The sequence below is a fragment of the Leptidea sinapis genome, chromosome 9 (assembly GCF_905404315.1).
Source record: "Leptidea sinapis chromosome 9, ilLepSina1.1, whole genome shotgun sequence".
NCBI lineage: Eukaryota > Metazoa > Arthropoda > Insecta > Lepidoptera > Pieridae > Leptidea > Leptidea sinapis.
Window position 1 is genome coordinate 4,186,678 of NC_066273.1, and position 18,638 is coordinate 4,205,315.

Sequence of the window (18,638 nt, forward strand, 5' to 3'; positions counted from 1 at the left end):
CGCGCTAATTGGTCCGCAGTCGTACTCAGTACGGTCGGACGGTAATAATAATAACAATTTTGTGCGATGGACAATGCGACATACCATCGATTATGGTCTGGTGCCAGACCGCATCCGCTATAAATATTATAAATTAATACAAATAATGACTATTTTTAAGGTTTTCTTTTGTTAATTTTAAGATAGACCTAAGCCATGTCTAACGAGTCTAAACTAGGGATACGTTTAAGTTATCTCAAAGAAGAAAACAATTTACATAATGAATATTTTTTCATAGTTTTGCTTTGCGTTGTGTAGTAGTTTCGGTTTCGACAGTCTTTGGTATTCGTTTTACAGATGTTGCAATAAATGTTTATGAAGACGTAGGCGTGGGTCCTGAATCTGAAATTATAACAGAATGCATATTAACAGAAATTAGTTAACCCTAATTTATAGACTTTAAATATTTTTTGCACATATTATACAATATAATATAATAAAAGGAATTTAAAGGTTAATAAACTTATAAACATATATACCATAAAAATAAATTTGATAATAATCATAAATTATAAATTGATAATACATAAACCATAATTTGATAAAGTAAAATATCGACAGTCGATAAAAAGTGTCAAACACTATAGATTGATTAAAATATTATAATTTGTACTCCTCATAATAAATCAATTCTCTATCACTTTTCATCACTTTAAGCATTCTTTATTAGCTTATTAATTGTTCTTTAGTGCTTACCTTTCTTTATCCAAAAATAATTTAACCATGAAAATTCTCTCACTCCCATCCGACCGGCCGGATTTTGAAACACATATTTTACTTTATTATTACTTAGCTACTAGCTTAGAAATGTCTTACGCAATTATTCTATAAATAATTAAGCAAATTACCTTGAATAATACACAAATAAAGTAAAAGAAAACGACAATTCGTAATGAAAATTAGTTAACAGCAACTTTTATTCTGAATGAATGACATATCAAATAACATTCAAACCAAAACAATCAAAAGAGTTTAATATATGTTAGAGCGAGACAGCGTTTGCCGCCATTATTTTTAGTGCAATTCAAGTACAATGTCATACATTTTCAAGTTTATTAGAGGGTTGCTCCAGGCTGGTTGGAACAACCAACGTTGAGCATTATGCCGTATAATGCACTCTAGTGCTGTAATTGGAAAATAGTCTCTATCTGACATCATGTACTGGTTTAGTTTAATTTATTGTTAAATAGTCATAAAACTAAATATAGTAAATTTACTGCGCCAAATGTCAAAATTGTCGATGCGAATATTTTATTAAACGGAGAGGTGGTAAAACCAGGGTAATTTACTACATTTCTTGGCATTACTCTTGATTCCAAATTGCAATGACCCCCCTTAATGTAGGATGGCGAATAGGCTTAGTTCTGCAGCATATGCGGTTAATAAAATACGGCGCGACTAGTATACTTCACTTCGCAGTGCAGCCTATATTAATACCATCTTTGTGCGGCATAAGAGGGTTATTCGCGCTATTTATAACCTAGGTCCTAAAGAATCATTAATAGAAAAATTTAAAAAAATTAACATTTTGACTGTTTTCAATATATACTTGATAATATTCTCTATGTTCATAAGCACATTGAGCAATTTGCTAGAAACATAATTTTGCGTTGTCTTATCATATACCTCAATACTTGTATCACTCAAGAGGCTCCCAAATGTGGACACCTATTGGCTGCTCAGGAATGTAGTATTTATCAGCTGACCACGTCTCAACCCCACTCAACCATGATTGCAGATATTTTACTTTTAATATCATCTTTCCCCCTCAAATGCACATAACATGTCGAACTACTGATTAATTTTCTCATTCTCTGATTGATATTTATGTCCAAAATATACATACATCTTGCATTGTCCTCCTAGTTATAATTATTCTCCTCCTGTAACTCTGTATGTTAGGGTCCCAAAGAGTATATAAATTTTTTATAATCTTGAAAATTTGTATATTGAACAACTTTTATATTTTATTTCGGGTTTTGGTAAATTAAGTTCATATTTTAATAATTAGTTTAATAAAAACTGACTTAATTAAATGTTAAAACTAAACTGTAATAACCATATAGCAATTTGGTATTTAAACAGACTGCTAAAAGTCCAGCAATCAAATACCGGAACCTTACATATTCTGTATTAGCAACGCCAAATCCGAAAGGTCTGAGTTTCCGAAACACGGAATATTGTTTGCCGCCTTAAGGCGCCCGGTCGATTTTTGTAGTTATTGCGTCTTGTGTTTAGTAGCGAACTATCATCCTATCGCTTTAGAAATGGGTGATAAAGGTGATGGAGGTAAACAGTTTCTATCAGAATTTCATGAGCATCCCTTTGTCGAGTTGTGAATAATATTTGTTGGTTATCGGAAATCATTGTCTTTGTCAGATTATAAGTTTCACATTCCAGAAACATTTGATGATGCTGTGGAAGAGAGAGTTATTAACGAAGAATATAAAATATGGAAAAAGAATACTCCATTTCTGTACGATTTGGTCATGACACACGCTCTAGAATGGCCTTCTTTAACAGCTCAGTGGCTTCCAGATGTGACAAGACCTGAAGGAAAAGACTACTCCGTTCATAGGTAACTCCCTTGTTATACCTACATATTATCTATCTATAATATTTGATCTTAAAATTTGACAAAGATATATACTAAAGTGGGATACCAGGCCACAGTATTACTACTTCTTAGATATAGAATGATTGGCATCTGACTTCACAGTTGTTAGAATATTCTAAGGCTATTTATAAGTATTTTTGTTTGTTTGTTTAGGCTTATATTGGGAACCCATACATCAGATGAACAGAACCATCTTCTTATAGCAAGTGTTCAGCTACCAAATGAGGATGCACAGTTTGATGCCAGCCACTATGATAATGATAAGGGTGGTAAGTTAACTCTTTAATAACTGAGAATAAAAATATATTATTAATAAAAAACTGTTTTACAGATCAATTTGAATAATCTATTGCCCAAATCCTTATTATTAGTTCATACATTTATGATATTTGTTGGATAATATTATTAGGCAATTATTTGCATTGATGTGTGAACCAAATAAATCAATTTAGGTCCAGTCACTCAGCTTAGGACCCAATTAGCTGAATTTGATTTGTGTACATGTGCCATGATATTAAAGACTGCTTAAAGCAGACTGATATTAAAGCTATGTTTAGATGGTCCAAAAAATGAGACAGCGCACAAAATGAGATATGATGAAAGATAGCAGGAAAAATTAGTAATGAGATGTGGAAATACCAAATTATTACTTTACTAGCAATAAATTTCAGGGGCAATCAAAAACAATTGTAGGTTTTGTTATTGTTTTTATTATTTGTTTTACAATAATTAGATTGAAATTGTATCATGATTTGTTAATGACTAACCCCCTTATTCATAATAGTCTGCTAACTTAAAGCATTGCTATTCCTCACTCTGTCTTCTTCTATTGACCTAAGTCAGAATGAGAAAAAACACTCCTTAGTGGCTGTTTAAAGTTAGCGGACCATTATGAATAAGGGGGTTAAACATAGTGGCCATAGGCATACATGTACAGACCCTAGCGTTAGGGTGTATATGATGTGTCATTTTAAAGTTCTTTATAATATTGTTTTTTCATTTTGTGGCATTAACAATGTGACATAGGAAGAAGAATACCTGTGATAAAGAGAATATTTTACTATTTAACTGAGATAAGTTTTATACAACTTTATACATCACTGGAAATAAAACAGACTATTCATCTTTGGTCCGTAGTTTATGCCTATTTATTATTCATTAAGCTGCTGGTAAAAATAAAACGCTATATACTTTTTCAGAATTTGGTGGTTTTGGTTCAGTCTCTGGTAAAATTGACATAGAAATAAAAATAAACCATGAAGGGGAAGTGAACAGAGCCCGCTATATGCCTCAGAATCCATGTGTTATCGCCACCAAAACCCCATCATCTGATGTCTTGGTATTTGACTACACCAAGCATCCCTCAAAACCAGAGCCATCTGGAGAATGTCATCCAGATCTCAGGTAATAATGATAATTATTAGTATTATAATTCCTGGAACTAGCAGTCAATTTGTATAATTTTTTTTGTATATCACAACAGGTTCACATATTGTAGTGCTTTAAGTTTATTGACTGCTAAATGGCTTGAGATTAGAACTGTCTGAACAGACATTGACCAAATTCAGATTGATAAAACAGAGGAACTTTTGAAGTTCATTAACACCTATAAATACTATAAGCTTGGTGGTCTACTTACGGCCATATATCCCAATATTCAGTCTATCGCTTACTTGAGATAAAAATCGTAACTATCATTGACTTCTCTGTCCCAAACGGTAACTCACCTTATCCGTACCCACTGTCTGTCAATGGGACAACATATAGCTTACCAGCGATAGAAGCTTGTATGGAAATTGCAATTCACATGTCCCAATATAAGGCGATAAGAATGACTTATTGGGTATATTGGGACAGCTTCAGATTATTGACAGCTAATTACGGACAGTAGAAGGTAGTAATTCATCTCTATCTGTAGATAGTATATTGGGAATGGCTGTTAGACATGACATTGGCTGAATTGTGGTGGCTCTACACAGAATCCACAATAGGTAGCCACATATACTCCCAAGTTAAGTTTTTGATAAACTGATGTTTTAGTTAATTCTTGTGAAATACTACACTACCAGAATTTTGCAATGTGTTACCAAAATTAAAACAATTTTAATTGAATCATTTCAATATATTTGTTTAATTTTCCTTACAATTTCTTGTTGAACAGCAAAATCTGTTCTACCAAAATTGTTCAGTGTGAACCTGTTATAAAATAAGAATCTTATTTTTATTCATTTATGATTTAATATAGTTTTTTTGTCATTAGAGCAGCAATAGCACTTCCTTACTTCTTCATCCAACAAAGTTGATTGATTAATTCCAAGTCATTGATCCTATGTACTCATAAAAAGTGTTTTTCAAAAGACACATTTTAACACATCACATGTTTGATAGCATATAGATAATGGATGTAAAATTATATTGCATGTAGTGATTTAGCAATGAAACTTTTATTTTTGTACTTAATATTGGATTTTGTAGAAATCCAAAACTTATTTATATTTAATATAAAAATAAATAATAATTATTTTTATTAGATTGCGAGGTCACCAAAAGGAAGGATATGGATTATCATGGAATCCAAACCTCAATGGTTATCTGTTGTCAGCAAGGTGAGTTATTCAAAGGCATTTGTCATTCATCATCACACACATTAAATTCAGCAATATTAGAAGAAAATGGCAAAACTAATTTTAAACTCATTTATTACAGTGATGATCACACAATTTGCTTGTGGGACATAAATGCAACACCGAAGGAGGGGAGAGTGATTGAAGCTAAATCAGTGTTTACGGGTCACACGGCTGTGGTCGAGGATGTGGCTTGGCATCTCTTGCATGAATCACTGTTTGGATCAGTGGCTGATGACCAGAAACTCATGATCTGGGATACCAGGTTAGTGTGCAGTTATATGTTACATGAAATCTTATCATCATTTATTTATTTATTTAATAGATCACTAACATAAGAAACAGTAGTCACAGTGTTAATAATTAATGTATTTCAAATTCAAATATATTTATTTAAAATAGGATGTGACATCACTTACTGTAAGTCAAAAACTAGACAAAAACTCAGGCATTTTTTTCATCAAAAAAATATGTTTACAAATTAATATTGTACAATTAAGCTTATTATTTAATAGCCTGAGGTTTGTCGCTCCATTCCCAATCTGTGGTATCATTAAGAAAGTTATTTATGTTATAGTTACCTTGACCACACAAATATTTTTTTTAAATTTCTATTGAATAACGTAATACTTTTGTTTCGAACATTTTCTGTGGTCTTGTTGTAAAAGCATATACATCTCCCCACAAAAGACTTACTAATTTTGAACGTTGTCTATTCCTGGTGTTAACATTGTGGTTATGACAGTTTCTAGCAAATTCGTTAATTAAAGTTGATCATAAAATCTAACTTTCCTACAGTTAAAGGTAATCACAGCATGCATTGTGTTATAAAAATTATGAGTAAGGAAAAATCTAGTAAAATATTGTTTAAATAGTAAATTACGAGTTATCTTGAAACAAATAATTATTGTTTTGAAAATAATTAAATTATTAAAACAAATATCTATTCATGTATCATTTTATTTTTTTATTTAACAGTAACTCGACTTAACACTAACAATTGATTTGCACTTACATACAAGTACTACATTGTTTATTCTAATTAGAATTCAACATTTTAAAAAAGAAAGTTTAAGTAACTCGAACCTTAATTCTAATAATATGAAACTATTAACACTACCTACAATTTGGAGAAATGGTGCAAACAAATTACCTGCAGTAAAAAGTAAGGTTTGATAGAAATGAGGAATTTTATGTATTTGAGTATTTATATGTGATACATAATACAAGTTATTTTGAATATTAATTTATTAACTTTTTTTAAATACAGGCAATCACTTGGCTTACCATAGAGATGTCGGTTCAAGGCATGTGTTTTCTACCGCATTTATTACGGGGAGTGTTTCAAAGAGCTGTTTGACCTCTGATTCTCAATACAGAATTCCACCTTTGCATAACACATCACATACTTGAATATCCAACATGAATTGGATGATATTCAAGATGGACGTGTTGAATTCACTGCCTTTCCACTTTCTGTCTTGTATAAAAACTGGAATAAGCTTTTTATGTGGTGTATGACCCAGGACTATGACATGGTTACTTTCAAAAAGGCCACTGACACTTAAAAAAAGACCAGCAAACCTCTGGTGTTTCAGGAGTATGTGGGTGGCAGTGGTCACTTAACATCATGTAACCCATATTCTTGTTTGTCTTCATCTCCCGGGATTAGTAAAACCCAACTTTTATGCGGTTTGTGCCTTGAGCCACAGATGTTAAGTCACTTTGCCCAGTAATATCACTAGCCATTGTGTCCTTTAAACTGTGGATGTAGCACAATAATTCTGGCAGATTTTTTTTTGTATAAAAAATAGCCTTGACCTTAGCACCTAGTTGGCACTTGGTTGGAGTATCAGGAGCTAATGTTTAGATCTTATGGAGACTAGTATATCTTGTTTTTTTTTAAATTAAAGACAAAGTCCATGGAATAGTCCGTTTCTCTTTGGAGACAGTTCTAAGACAGCTCTGAATCCGTGAACAACTGGCATTTTTAAAAATGTGACCCTTTCAAACATGATTTAATACCTTTTGAGTGACTAGTATAACATGATTTTAAAATATACATATTTTATTGACAGATGCAACAACACATCCAAGCCATCACACACTGTGGATGCTCACACAGCGGAAGTAAACTGCTTAAGTTTCAACCCATACTCAGAATTCATCCTTGCCACTGGCAGTGCCGACAAAACTGTAAGTTGGCTCTTTCCAATTCAAATTGTTTTAAAATATTAATAATACTGATACAGCTTGGAGCAATATTTGTACATTTTTGTATCGGATATAAGCTCTTCAGTAACTCTTAATACTTATTATCTTGTTGCGAGATTTTCGACCTTTCATTCATCGTCATGCTCGCTTAAATGCCTCTGCTTGTGGCGGCGACGTGGGGCGGGTCGTTCCGTTCCCTAAAATATGGTCGAGGGAGGCGATGGCTGGTCCATGCGTCATGCTCGTGAACGGGTGCTACTCGTGGTGGCTGGATGATCTTGTTACCGGGAAGTCTGCTTTATGTGTTTTTTATTATTATTTCCTTTAAAGTTAGTTATTATATATTTTATTTTATGAAATGCTCACATAATGCCTCTATTTATTTACGGTATGTGTGGATTGATGCATCTACTATACTCAACTCTTGTGTTTATAAGTATTAATTTACTTTTGTTTTGTTTTTTTGACTTACTTGTGTAAGCCTTTCAGTTTTTGAAATTTGAGTATTTTTATTACATCACTTTGCATATATTGTAATTGAAATGATTTGTAAAATAATTCAAATGTAAATCTGGACTTAAAAGAGTGGCAATGAGTTTCTTGCTACTTCTTCTCATTAGCTCAACCCTTTACGAAGTAGCGGTAAATTTAATAAGAAACAATTTTTTTTCTTTTTTGACATTCATAAGACGTGTGACCTACATGAATAAAGTGTTTTTGAATTTGAATTTCCAACCAGCTAAGGATGAGGATTTACTTCTACTGGGAATTATTGTGGTTGTCTCTAATATGATTTGGAAAGAAATGTTTTTTTTTTTGAGAATTATTAGTCCAGTATGTTATACTATTGAGTAGGGAGTATGAATTACCATCAGCTCAACATCCTGCTTGTCTCATCCCTTATTTTCATAAAAAACAAAGTATGGAACCAGCAGATTGTCTGTATATAAAAGTTAGTTTGTAAAGTGGCAATCGTTCACAGCCAACAGATATAACAAATTATATCCCAAAATTGTTCTAAAATATTCTACAGACATAATTCATACAGACACATTTCATAGAGATAATGCTAGATAGATTTTATGTTTTGTTTGGTTTACATATTAAATATGGTAGAGTAAATAAATGCATATTAAATTAAATTAATAATTTCAGGTTGCACTTTGGGATCTCCGCAATCTGAAGCTAAAACTACATTCGTTTGAGTCACACAAGGATGAGATATTCCAAGTTCAATGGTCGCCACACAATGAGACAATCCTAGCCAGCAGTGGAACAGACAGGAGGTTCGTGAGACCATTTTGCATGCAGTTTTGGGCAGTTACTCCCCAGCCTAGCTCCTTCCAGCAGTTCAGAATATGCCAGGGATGCTCATAGAATTCTCGTAGGGACCTTATATTTTCTAAGGTTTTTATCTTTTGGTTGATCACTATGCACATTCTAGGATTACATGAGTTAGTGACCCTTTCATCTTAGCCAAACATCCTCTGTACTTAAGAGTGGTCCATTACGCCTATTGTAAAAATGTGCTTATTTAGAGATGTTGATTCGGATTTCGTGTTGGTTTAGGCTGATGAGTTGTCAAGTCGAACTGTCAACTTAGGGGATGAAGGTACTGGGTCAAACCCACAATTTTTCATATACATTTGTCAGACAATCTTTTTGTTAAATAAAAAATCTTGAGGTAACTTACACAACACAACAGTGTAGAAATTCAAAAGTTTTTCTGTCAAGTTGAATTGTAAGAGGAGTACTCTGTTTTTATGGAAAAGGAGGACAAATGAGCGTACAGGTCACCTGGTGTTAAGTGATCACCACTGCCCACATTCTCTTGCAACACCAGAGGAATCATAGGAGGGTTGCCTCCGGTCCTCGACATTAACCGCTAGGCCGCTGTTTCACGCTGGTATACTGTGCGAGTGTGGTAAGTAACCCCGGACATGTCTGGCCCGATAGAGCTCACGTCATAAGACGGTAGCATGACTCCCACTTTTAAAAATTCCTTAGTCGCCTCTTACGACACCCTTGGGCTTGGGACTACCCTATTCTTTTTACGACCCGGGGAAGCAAAGAATAGAAAATAACCCTTATGTGTTTGCTTGAGATGGCACGAAGTAGGTATCAGTGCCTAAAGTAGCGCTTGGCTACTAGATTTCCTACAAGATGTTCCAAAATGATATTATGTATAATTGATTTATTTAGTTGAATTATGTATTTTATGTTTGAACATTTATTTTTATGATTACGGTTAAATAGTTGTCCCATGTGTTTATTTAATTTCGCCATTGCAGCGCCATATATAATATGTTATTTCTTACAAACATTTTTAATCTGACCTGGCAGGCTTCACGTGTGGGATCTATCAAAGATTGGTGAGGAACAGACTGCAGAGGATGCTGAGGATGGGCCTCCGGAGTTACTGTTCATTCACGGAGGTCACACTGCCAAGATATCAGACTTCTCATGGAACCCCAATGAACCCTGGGTGATTTGCTCTGTCTCAGAGGATAATATCATGCAGGTTAGTGTGAAATTATTATAATATTATGTACATTTCACCTAACCACTTATCCTGTTACTTTAACTAGTTAAATATAAAAGCTTGTGTTTAAATATCTATATGGTTCTAAGTTATCAAATACAACCTTAAGGCTGATTTCCACCAACAACTTCTGATATATATATAAAAGAAAAGTTATTTTGACGTCTCCCCAAAACTTTTTGTGACTTTCCCAATTCACCTTATGTGGTTATAGAAGCTATTTTTACTCAATTGTTTTGTCTTCTATGTAATGTAATAATATGCTTAATATGTTTATTGTCAGGTCTGGCAAATGGCTGAAAATATATACAATGATGAGGAGCCTGATACTCCTGCTTCTGAATTGGAGTCCGGAGTCAATGTTAACCACGGTTAGTTGGTGGGCTCATCATCTTCCGCTAACATCAAGCACTACAGTGAGACAGCATCAGGTTCTTGTTATGGAAATGTGGTCTAGTGTACAGTTATGTTTTCTAAATTTAAACTTATGTAAAATAGGGTATTTTCCAGTTATTTTTTACAGTGCCAACTTTTTATCTACCTACCTTCATATATACATTTTTGTCAAGCTCCGGTCCATAGTACTTTCAGGGGCAGTACTGCTCCTATTAGCCATAAATAATAGTTTTTTCTGATCTGCTACCGTAATTATAATGTAATGAAAATATATAAAGAGAAAGTTGAACCATTACACTTCTCAACCGAAAACAACCTGATATGGGGTATGTATATATATGTGATTCAAACGAGAATTAAATATATTGTACACATCATCAGAAAAGTTTTAACAGTGCGTAAATTAGAATATTTTGGCTGTTATAATATTCAGATGTCAATTGGAGTCATCCATTAAGGACAAATTAATAAAATTGCATAATCAAAAAACAAGATTCCTTTTTTAAATGAGTAATTGTCACCGTTGACGGTACCTAAGTCCAACGCATTATATTACACACACTGGTAGAACGCACGTTAGATATATTTCGTTTGGACTAAGATTATTTTATTACTTGTGATTCAATATTTGAAATCAGCGCAAATGGTCGGAGTTACGAAATAGTTTATGGCAAAATAATGTCAATATTATGTCGAGCATAGTACTGAGCTTACCATTTTATATTTTGTTGTCATAGACTATGACGTCATACCAAGCGGGCCAAAATAGCAGCAGGCGTTTGAAGTATCCGCGTATATTTATTAAATATCTTTATGTACTTTTATGAATTCAATAATTTTCTATTATATTCATGTACAATACCGAATAAATATAAAATAAAATCCGTACAAATTCCCTTTCATTAATAATTTAATATTATTAGTAAGCTGTTGTGAACTGATTATATATACACGGAATTAATTTGCTGCAATAATGCGGTGACAAATTAAATTATCAACATTATGTTATTGCCCAATGGACTATGAACGAAAAATGAGAGATTGCTAATTTTGAATGTGAAAGATGTGTGCTATTTTTGATGATTTGTAAATTTTTGGAATATATTTTAAACTTCAGTATATTAGTGTTTTATCTGATTTGAAAAAATTAAATAATATCTTGATCTCCTACATTACTAATAATTATTATAAATGGTGGTTAAAATTGTTTGAAGCGGGCAAGACAAGTTAATTTTTGACAGTAAAGGCTATGTGTGTATTAATCTTACAGGAATAAGTAGAATATGGAATTCAAAATTGAATTTTTTCATTTTAAACAAAAATATCGTTTTAAAATATGATCATTTAGTTTATAGCACTTATATTGTTATTTGTGGTTTGTAAAGTGTTTTGGTAAGAACTGAAAGTCTGAATGTTAGAGCAATGTTTAAAACTTTGCAAAAAAAAAAATGATAATATGAATTGACAATAATGTCATGATTATACTACTGTCACTTATTACACTAATTGTTAAAAATAACCTTGTCTTGCTCTGTAGATAGTAATAGAATCTCCTGCACAAATCCAACAATGGAAAATAATAACCAGTCACAATAAAAACTTTTTACTGTTGATATAAGTTCCAACCTAGTGTAAGTTCATTGTAAAAGATAATTCCATGTTTAATTTATTGAGAAGTCAAGTTATTTTAACTGTCATTAAAATAAACTGACAGTTGTGTTGATGCATTGAGAATAAATTTAAGTTCTGCTTTATTATAAACGAAATAAAACTATGTAAGATAACTTATAAGTGGTTTTATTTGTGATGAGAGGGGATGGATAAGACCGTTTCCAAAAAAAAATGGTATGTATCCTATTTGATTGTTTCGTCGTTTCATTACTAGCTGACCCGGCAAACGTTGTTTTGCCATATAAATTGTATTGATCTTGTGCTTGCTAGTTGATAAGAGGTGGCGATAGTTGTATTCATTAGTAACAATCACACTTCTTTTATATTTTGTTTAATTCACACAATAGTTTTATAAATTATAGCCTATTTGTTATTCTGGTGTGTAAGCTATATTATTGTAAAGTTTCATCAAAATCTATTCAGTAGATTTTGCGTTAAAGAAGTTCAAACATACATCCAGACATACAAACTTTCACATTTATATTAGTAGGATGTATGCCCTGGCCCCTGAATTACATTACATACCTACCTACAGTAGGTACAATTCAAAATTGATTGAAACAGCAAATGCAGATTGATAGCAATTTAGGTTATAATTTTCAAATAAATTAACTCGTGATAATATTAAATAAAGTGAGAATATTTTCTTCTTTGTGTTTATGATACATTTACCTTCCTTGTTACCTTCAAGATACATACTTTCTCAATATACTTATATAATATATTTGTTTAGTAGTTATGCCGTAGTCGGGGTCCCCGACTTGCGTAAGCAAAAATTAATAAAAACTATACAATATTTTATTTTTAAACAGAAAATTACCAATTTTTATTAAATAAAAATTTACCTAAGAACTTCGATGGGACACGAACGCCTGTCAGACCTGTCACTATTGTCCATAGAGGCAGAAACTTTAGAAAAACTAAAAAGTCATCATCAGCTAAAAATGATTTAATAAATCAGTTCGAGAGTGTATATTTAATTTAAAATGTTAGTAAAAATTTTGGTAAAAGTAACAGATAGGTAATTATTTTGAATAAATATTTTTTAAAATTTTATGCAAACTTTTCTTTTGTGAGAAATCTTTACCCTTCATAAGGGCCCCGACAAAGCACGCTACGCGACTGCGTAAACAATGATATTGTAATATTAAAAGAGGTAGATATGTCGCCTAAATTGAGTCAATTGGTTCATGTGGTCGTAGTCGCTCTCGCGAAACTCAAAGGTTTCCCATAGTAAACCTTTGAGTTATTATTTTAAGTGGATTTTTTTAAAATCCAGCTTTTATTTTAATATTATATCAAGCATTTAGCGGACTATCAAATGATAGAACATTGCACCGCCGCGGTTCGAATTTTTAAACTTTAAATAGGTTGATTCACAAACGAAGGACGACTCTTCACTGCTCTGCAATATAATATGTGGTTTGCGTTTTTGATTCTTTGGAATTTGTTAATTACTTCTTGATTACTAATGAATATAAACTTATGCCGGGAATAATACCAGAGGTCGAACTTGCAACTCGTAATAACTACTAAAATATTCGTCATATTTTAAATTTGCTGTGTCCTCCAAATATGATAATTCAATTCAATTTTTGTGATATGGCGTGTGGCTGCACCAGTCGGGCGCAAATTATTTCGCTAATATCGAGTGGAATTGAAGAGACACGTTATGGAAATTTTGTATGAATTTAATAATAATAATAAATTTAATTTATAAGTGGCAGGTTTTTTTGAGTATAGTGTTATTTTATAATATGGTTAGTTTCTAGCCTGGACCAGACTCCCGCTACTGTGAGTAGAACATTGATGCCCTTTTCACATTTATTAATTACATATTCGGTATGAGCCAATCCGTTCAGTCTGTAATCAAGGATAACTCCAAGGAACTTTGCCTTATCTACCAAGTTGATGAGTTGGTCCTCATTATTTAGAGTAAGGATAATAGGGAAGTGGTCGCTACCATAGGTAGTAGGAAGAGTTTGCCAGGATAGCTGTGATGCAAGGGAAGTTGAAGAAAGGGATAGATCTACTGCCGATTTTTGGTTCTGATTGGGGTAAACTCTGCGGGTCGGAGAGTAGGATTCAGGATACAAAGATTCATATCCTCAAAGATGTCAACCAACAACGGAGCAAACCCATCACAGTTGTAACTCCCCCACAAAGTGTGGTGGGCGTTAAAATCACCCATAATTACAGTGGGACTGGGGAGAGAAGTTAGAATAGTTTCAATTTCTGGAATAAAGGAGGGGCTTGCATGTGGAATATACAAAGAGAGGAAGGAAATATTTACAGCTCTCACAGCAACAGCATTAATCTGATCACTGTGAGGGGGGATAGGAATAGAAGAAAACGAAATGTTTTGCCGAATGAAAATTGCACTACCCGCATAGCCGTCATCTCTGTCATCCCGCAAACAGAAGAAACCAGGGACCATTATAACAGGGCTATGAAGGTTAATTAATGATATAAGATCTTGTTTCTTAGCACGGATACTTTTACAGTTCCATTGCAGAAGAACTGTTGGGGCCATTGTTCAAGATCTTAAAAAGACGGGTTAGATTGTGGGCAACGTTGTGCGGTAATGGAAGTTCGCTGCATGGAGCAACGATGCTGAGGAGCAATGACGAAAGGTCTTCTAACATTTTTCCTTGGGATTGAGGGAAGTCGGGTTGGCTGTTGCCAAGAGCACAGCCATTGGGTAGAGAGGAGGGTGGGAGATTGATGATAGCGTCATGGGCCTGCTTGTTGTAACCCTTTGCTAAGGGGGTACGGGGGCGAGGAGAACGATTGTCTCCCGATAGGATCTTTTAGGGTTGGAGCTGGGTTGAGATGAGTTGGTAGGTTGGTAGGTTGGGAAGAGTTAACGGGCAGAGGGGAGAATGTAGGAGAGGAGAAGAACTCCCTTGTCATCTCCGCATATAACCTGCGGACTGGGGGGAAACGAGCCGATGCATCTATATACTATATATTACCCTGAGACATAATACGCTTTATGTTTTCTTGGCGTAAAAACTCTGGACAGTTCTTATCCGACGCAAAATGACTGCCTGAGCAATGTAAGCAGGAAGCTTTTTCTTTTGGAACATCGCAGGACTCACCTGTATATAGTTGAGCACATCTGTAACACCTGCTTAGACCTACACTGTGCTTTAACGTGGCCAAAACGACAGCAATTCAGGCACTGAATAGTCGGGAATTTATAGATTTCTACTTGAAGGGACGTATAAAATGAAAAAATTTTGGAGGGAAGCATCTGGCCTCTAAAAGTCAAAACAACCGATTGAGTGGGCACCCACTCGACAATACCTTCAATGATGTTCTTGCGGTTTAAGCGGCGGGCTTTCAAAACCTCGCCACAGCCAATCGGTAGCTCTAGGGGTTCGACAAATTCCTCCACAGACCAGTCCACCTCGGACTAGGCCCATCCGAGTAATATTAAAAGTCGGAATTTCTGCTTTATGTTTTGTCAAAGTCAGAATTTGGATACTTAGAAAGTCATTAGCTGCTTGAGCGTTTGAAAATTCGACACTTACTCTGTTGCGGCCAACACTTTTAACACCGTCCTTAACAATGTGCGTGAATTTATTTTGGTGTAGGAACAGTCCAAACTTCAATGCACGGATAGATGTGCCTGCAGATGGGTCCGAGACCTCCCTGGAAACGTGAACTATAAATGGACCTTTGTCATCCCCACTGTAACCTTTAGGGCCTTCAGCGAACGAAGGATGCGTGTACATAGTTTGTACGGATGCTTGGGGCGGATTTAAACCTGATTTTTTCCCGCTTTCTGTAGCGGGCCCATCGGATTCGACATGCCGCTTCCGAGAGGAAAAAGCCTGTCGAGATGTATTTCTAGACCCATCGTGGTCTGGTGGAACCGGAGGGGGTTCCACCTCCATTCCCAACACACTAAATTATACCACCACCAATAAACAATAGGTAAAACACAAATACCGGCCACTTTTCAACAAAAAAAACACTCCGAAAAACACCACACGTGTGTCAACCAAAGCCAACACGACGGTACTCCCAAATATGATATCTCTTATTACATGCTCATCAACCCAATAACTCACTTCGTAATCTCCACAGAGTAAGGGTAAGGTGGGGTACATAACTACAAAAAAAAAATAAACGATAATGTAGCGACGAAAATATTTATTTATTCAACTTCTAACCAGCATGTATATAAACCTTAATAGTGTCTCTTCATTTAAAATTATTTAAACATAACTTTTATTAGGAACTTCTTTACTTAAATTACATTTTAATCAAATCAGTCGATTGAACCCCGTATCTGGAGTACTCTGTTACAGGGTAAGGGGTACAATGTTACAACATCAAAATAGTATAAAACGTTTTCAAGAAAAGAAAAATCGTAATGACTGTTAACTTTTCCACTTTTACGTAAATTGCGGACTTTATATATATCATTAAATTAAAAAAAAAAAAAAAAATAATTAAAAAATTCAGTAATTTTCGAAGTTTTTCAGCTCTCTTGCAACGAATTTCTTTTCTTTGTGTTATATTCTTTTTGTTTACTTTTTCATGTTTATTTCTTACCATTTTCTTTTAAAACCTAAAGAAATGTTAGTTGGGTATCATTGTAACACAGTGCCCGTGCCCCAGGTGAGACAAATTGAAAAAATATCAATAGATTATTTTCAGATATGTTTACGAAAATCTACTTAACGATAATTTGAAGCTTAATATACATGGAATAGAGGAAAATCACGATCACTTACCTTTACATTATACATCAAGAAACAAAATAATAACTTTGATCTTTTAAAACCTAAAGAAATGTTAGTTGGTTATCATTGTAACACAGTGCCCCAGGTGAGACAAATCGAAAAAAATATTAATAGAGTCTTTTCAGAAATGTTTACAAAAATCTACTTAACGATAATTTGAAGCTAAATATACATGGAATAGAGGAAAATCACAATCACTTACCTTTACATTATACATCAAGAAACAAAATAATAAATTTGATCAGATTTTTTTCTAATTTTGATCACATAAATTCTATTTTTGTTTGTTCTTTCTAAAACGCGTAAAAATGTCAGAAACATAGATACTTGCATTGTAACAGTGTACCCCATGCAACACTGTTCCCCACCTTACCCTACGCTTAGTTTATACTTGAAAATAATCTCTTAAACCTAGTGTTTTTTGGAATACCTACGTCATTGTAATTGGTATTACTCATGCAGGAAAAGTAGTATCTCGGCGCTCGCTGTTGCGCTTGAAAAAGAGCTCTTTGCCCATTTTAAAATTACGCATGACTTTTTTGGTAAATTAAACTGTTGTTTGAGTGCGAAAAGTTTACTTGGCACACGCAAATTTAGATAAAATTGCTAAAATAATAACAAAAAAAAATACAATCGAATTATCAAAACTGAATTCAGGTTGACGCGTCTGACAGTTTAATTTAATAAATAACATTACAAAAGTTTAAAAATGAATATGGAGTCGGAAATAATACATAAACCGTCGCATTTGTAATACAAAATAGTACTCGTATGTGCAACTCGATCGGGCAATCGACAACTTGTCGCACGAAATGCACAATATAGGTGCCTACTATTCTCAACCTCTGCGCTTTGTATCTTTTCAAGCTTACCTACTGACGTCTGTATCTACCACATAAATATGTGTTTCCACAAAGGGCTAATCGGAACTACGTCGGTGTCTATCACATAAAAATATTATTTTCATAAATAGCGAATCGGAATGACGTTGGTACCTATCACGTAAAAATTTGTATACACAAGGGGCGAATTGGATTGACGTCGGTACCTATCACGTAAAAATTTGTATACACAAGGGGCGAATCGGAATGACGTCGGTACCTATCACCTAAAAATTTGAAAACACAAGGGGCGAATCGGAATAACCTCGGTAACTATCACCTAAAAATTTGTATACACAAGGGGCGAATCGGAATGACGTCGGTACCTATCACGTAAAAATTTTCATACACAAGGGGCGAATTGGATTGACGTCGGTACCTATTACGTAAAAATTTGTATACACAAGGGGTGTATCGGAATGACGTCGGTACCTATCACCTAAAAATTAGAAAACACAAGGGGCGAATCGGAATAACCTCGGTAACTATCACCTAAAAATTTGTATACACAAGGGGCGAATCGGAATGACGTCGGTATCTATCACGTAAAAATTTTCATACACAAGGGGCGAATTGGATTGACGTCGGTACCTATTACGTAAAAATTTGTATACACAAGGGGTGTATCAGAATGACGTAGGTAAGTATAGCATAATAGTGTTGAAACGTATATGTCTATGTTTGTATCATAAAAATGTGTTTTCACGAAGGGTGAATCGAAATGACGTAAGTAGGTATCGCTAAGAATGTGTTTTCTCAAAGAGAGAAGTGACATCGGTATACCTACTTGATAGGCTAGAGGCACAGTAGACATATGTATCAGTATGGAAACTAAGCCTTGTTGATAAAATACTTACCTACATGTGCGTATCCATTGAAGCAATAGGGTTGTCAGGT

General features: G+C 34.0%; 1 protein-coding gene across 1 annotated transcript; it reads left to right on the forward strand.

Moving 5' to 3' along the window:
* The first annotated feature begins 2,160 nt into the window (after window positions 1-2,160).
* LOC126965976 (chromatin assembly factor 1 p55 subunit) lies at window positions 2,161-12,216 on the forward strand. The gene is made up of 10 exons (XM_050809830.1): window positions 2,161-2,328; window positions 2,440-2,617; window positions 2,810-2,925; window positions 3,856-4,060; window positions 5,188-5,262; window positions 5,363-5,545; window positions 7,359-7,476; window positions 8,650-8,780; window positions 9,838-10,015; window positions 10,320-12,216. The coding sequence occupies exons 1-10, from the start codon at window positions 2,307-2,309 to the stop codon at window positions 10,410-10,412; spliced, it is 1,299 nt and encodes a 432-aa protein (XP_050665787.1). The 5' UTR covers window positions 2,161-2,306; the 3' UTR covers window positions 10,413-12,216.
* The last annotated feature ends 6,422 nt before the right edge of the window (window positions 12,217-18,638 follow it).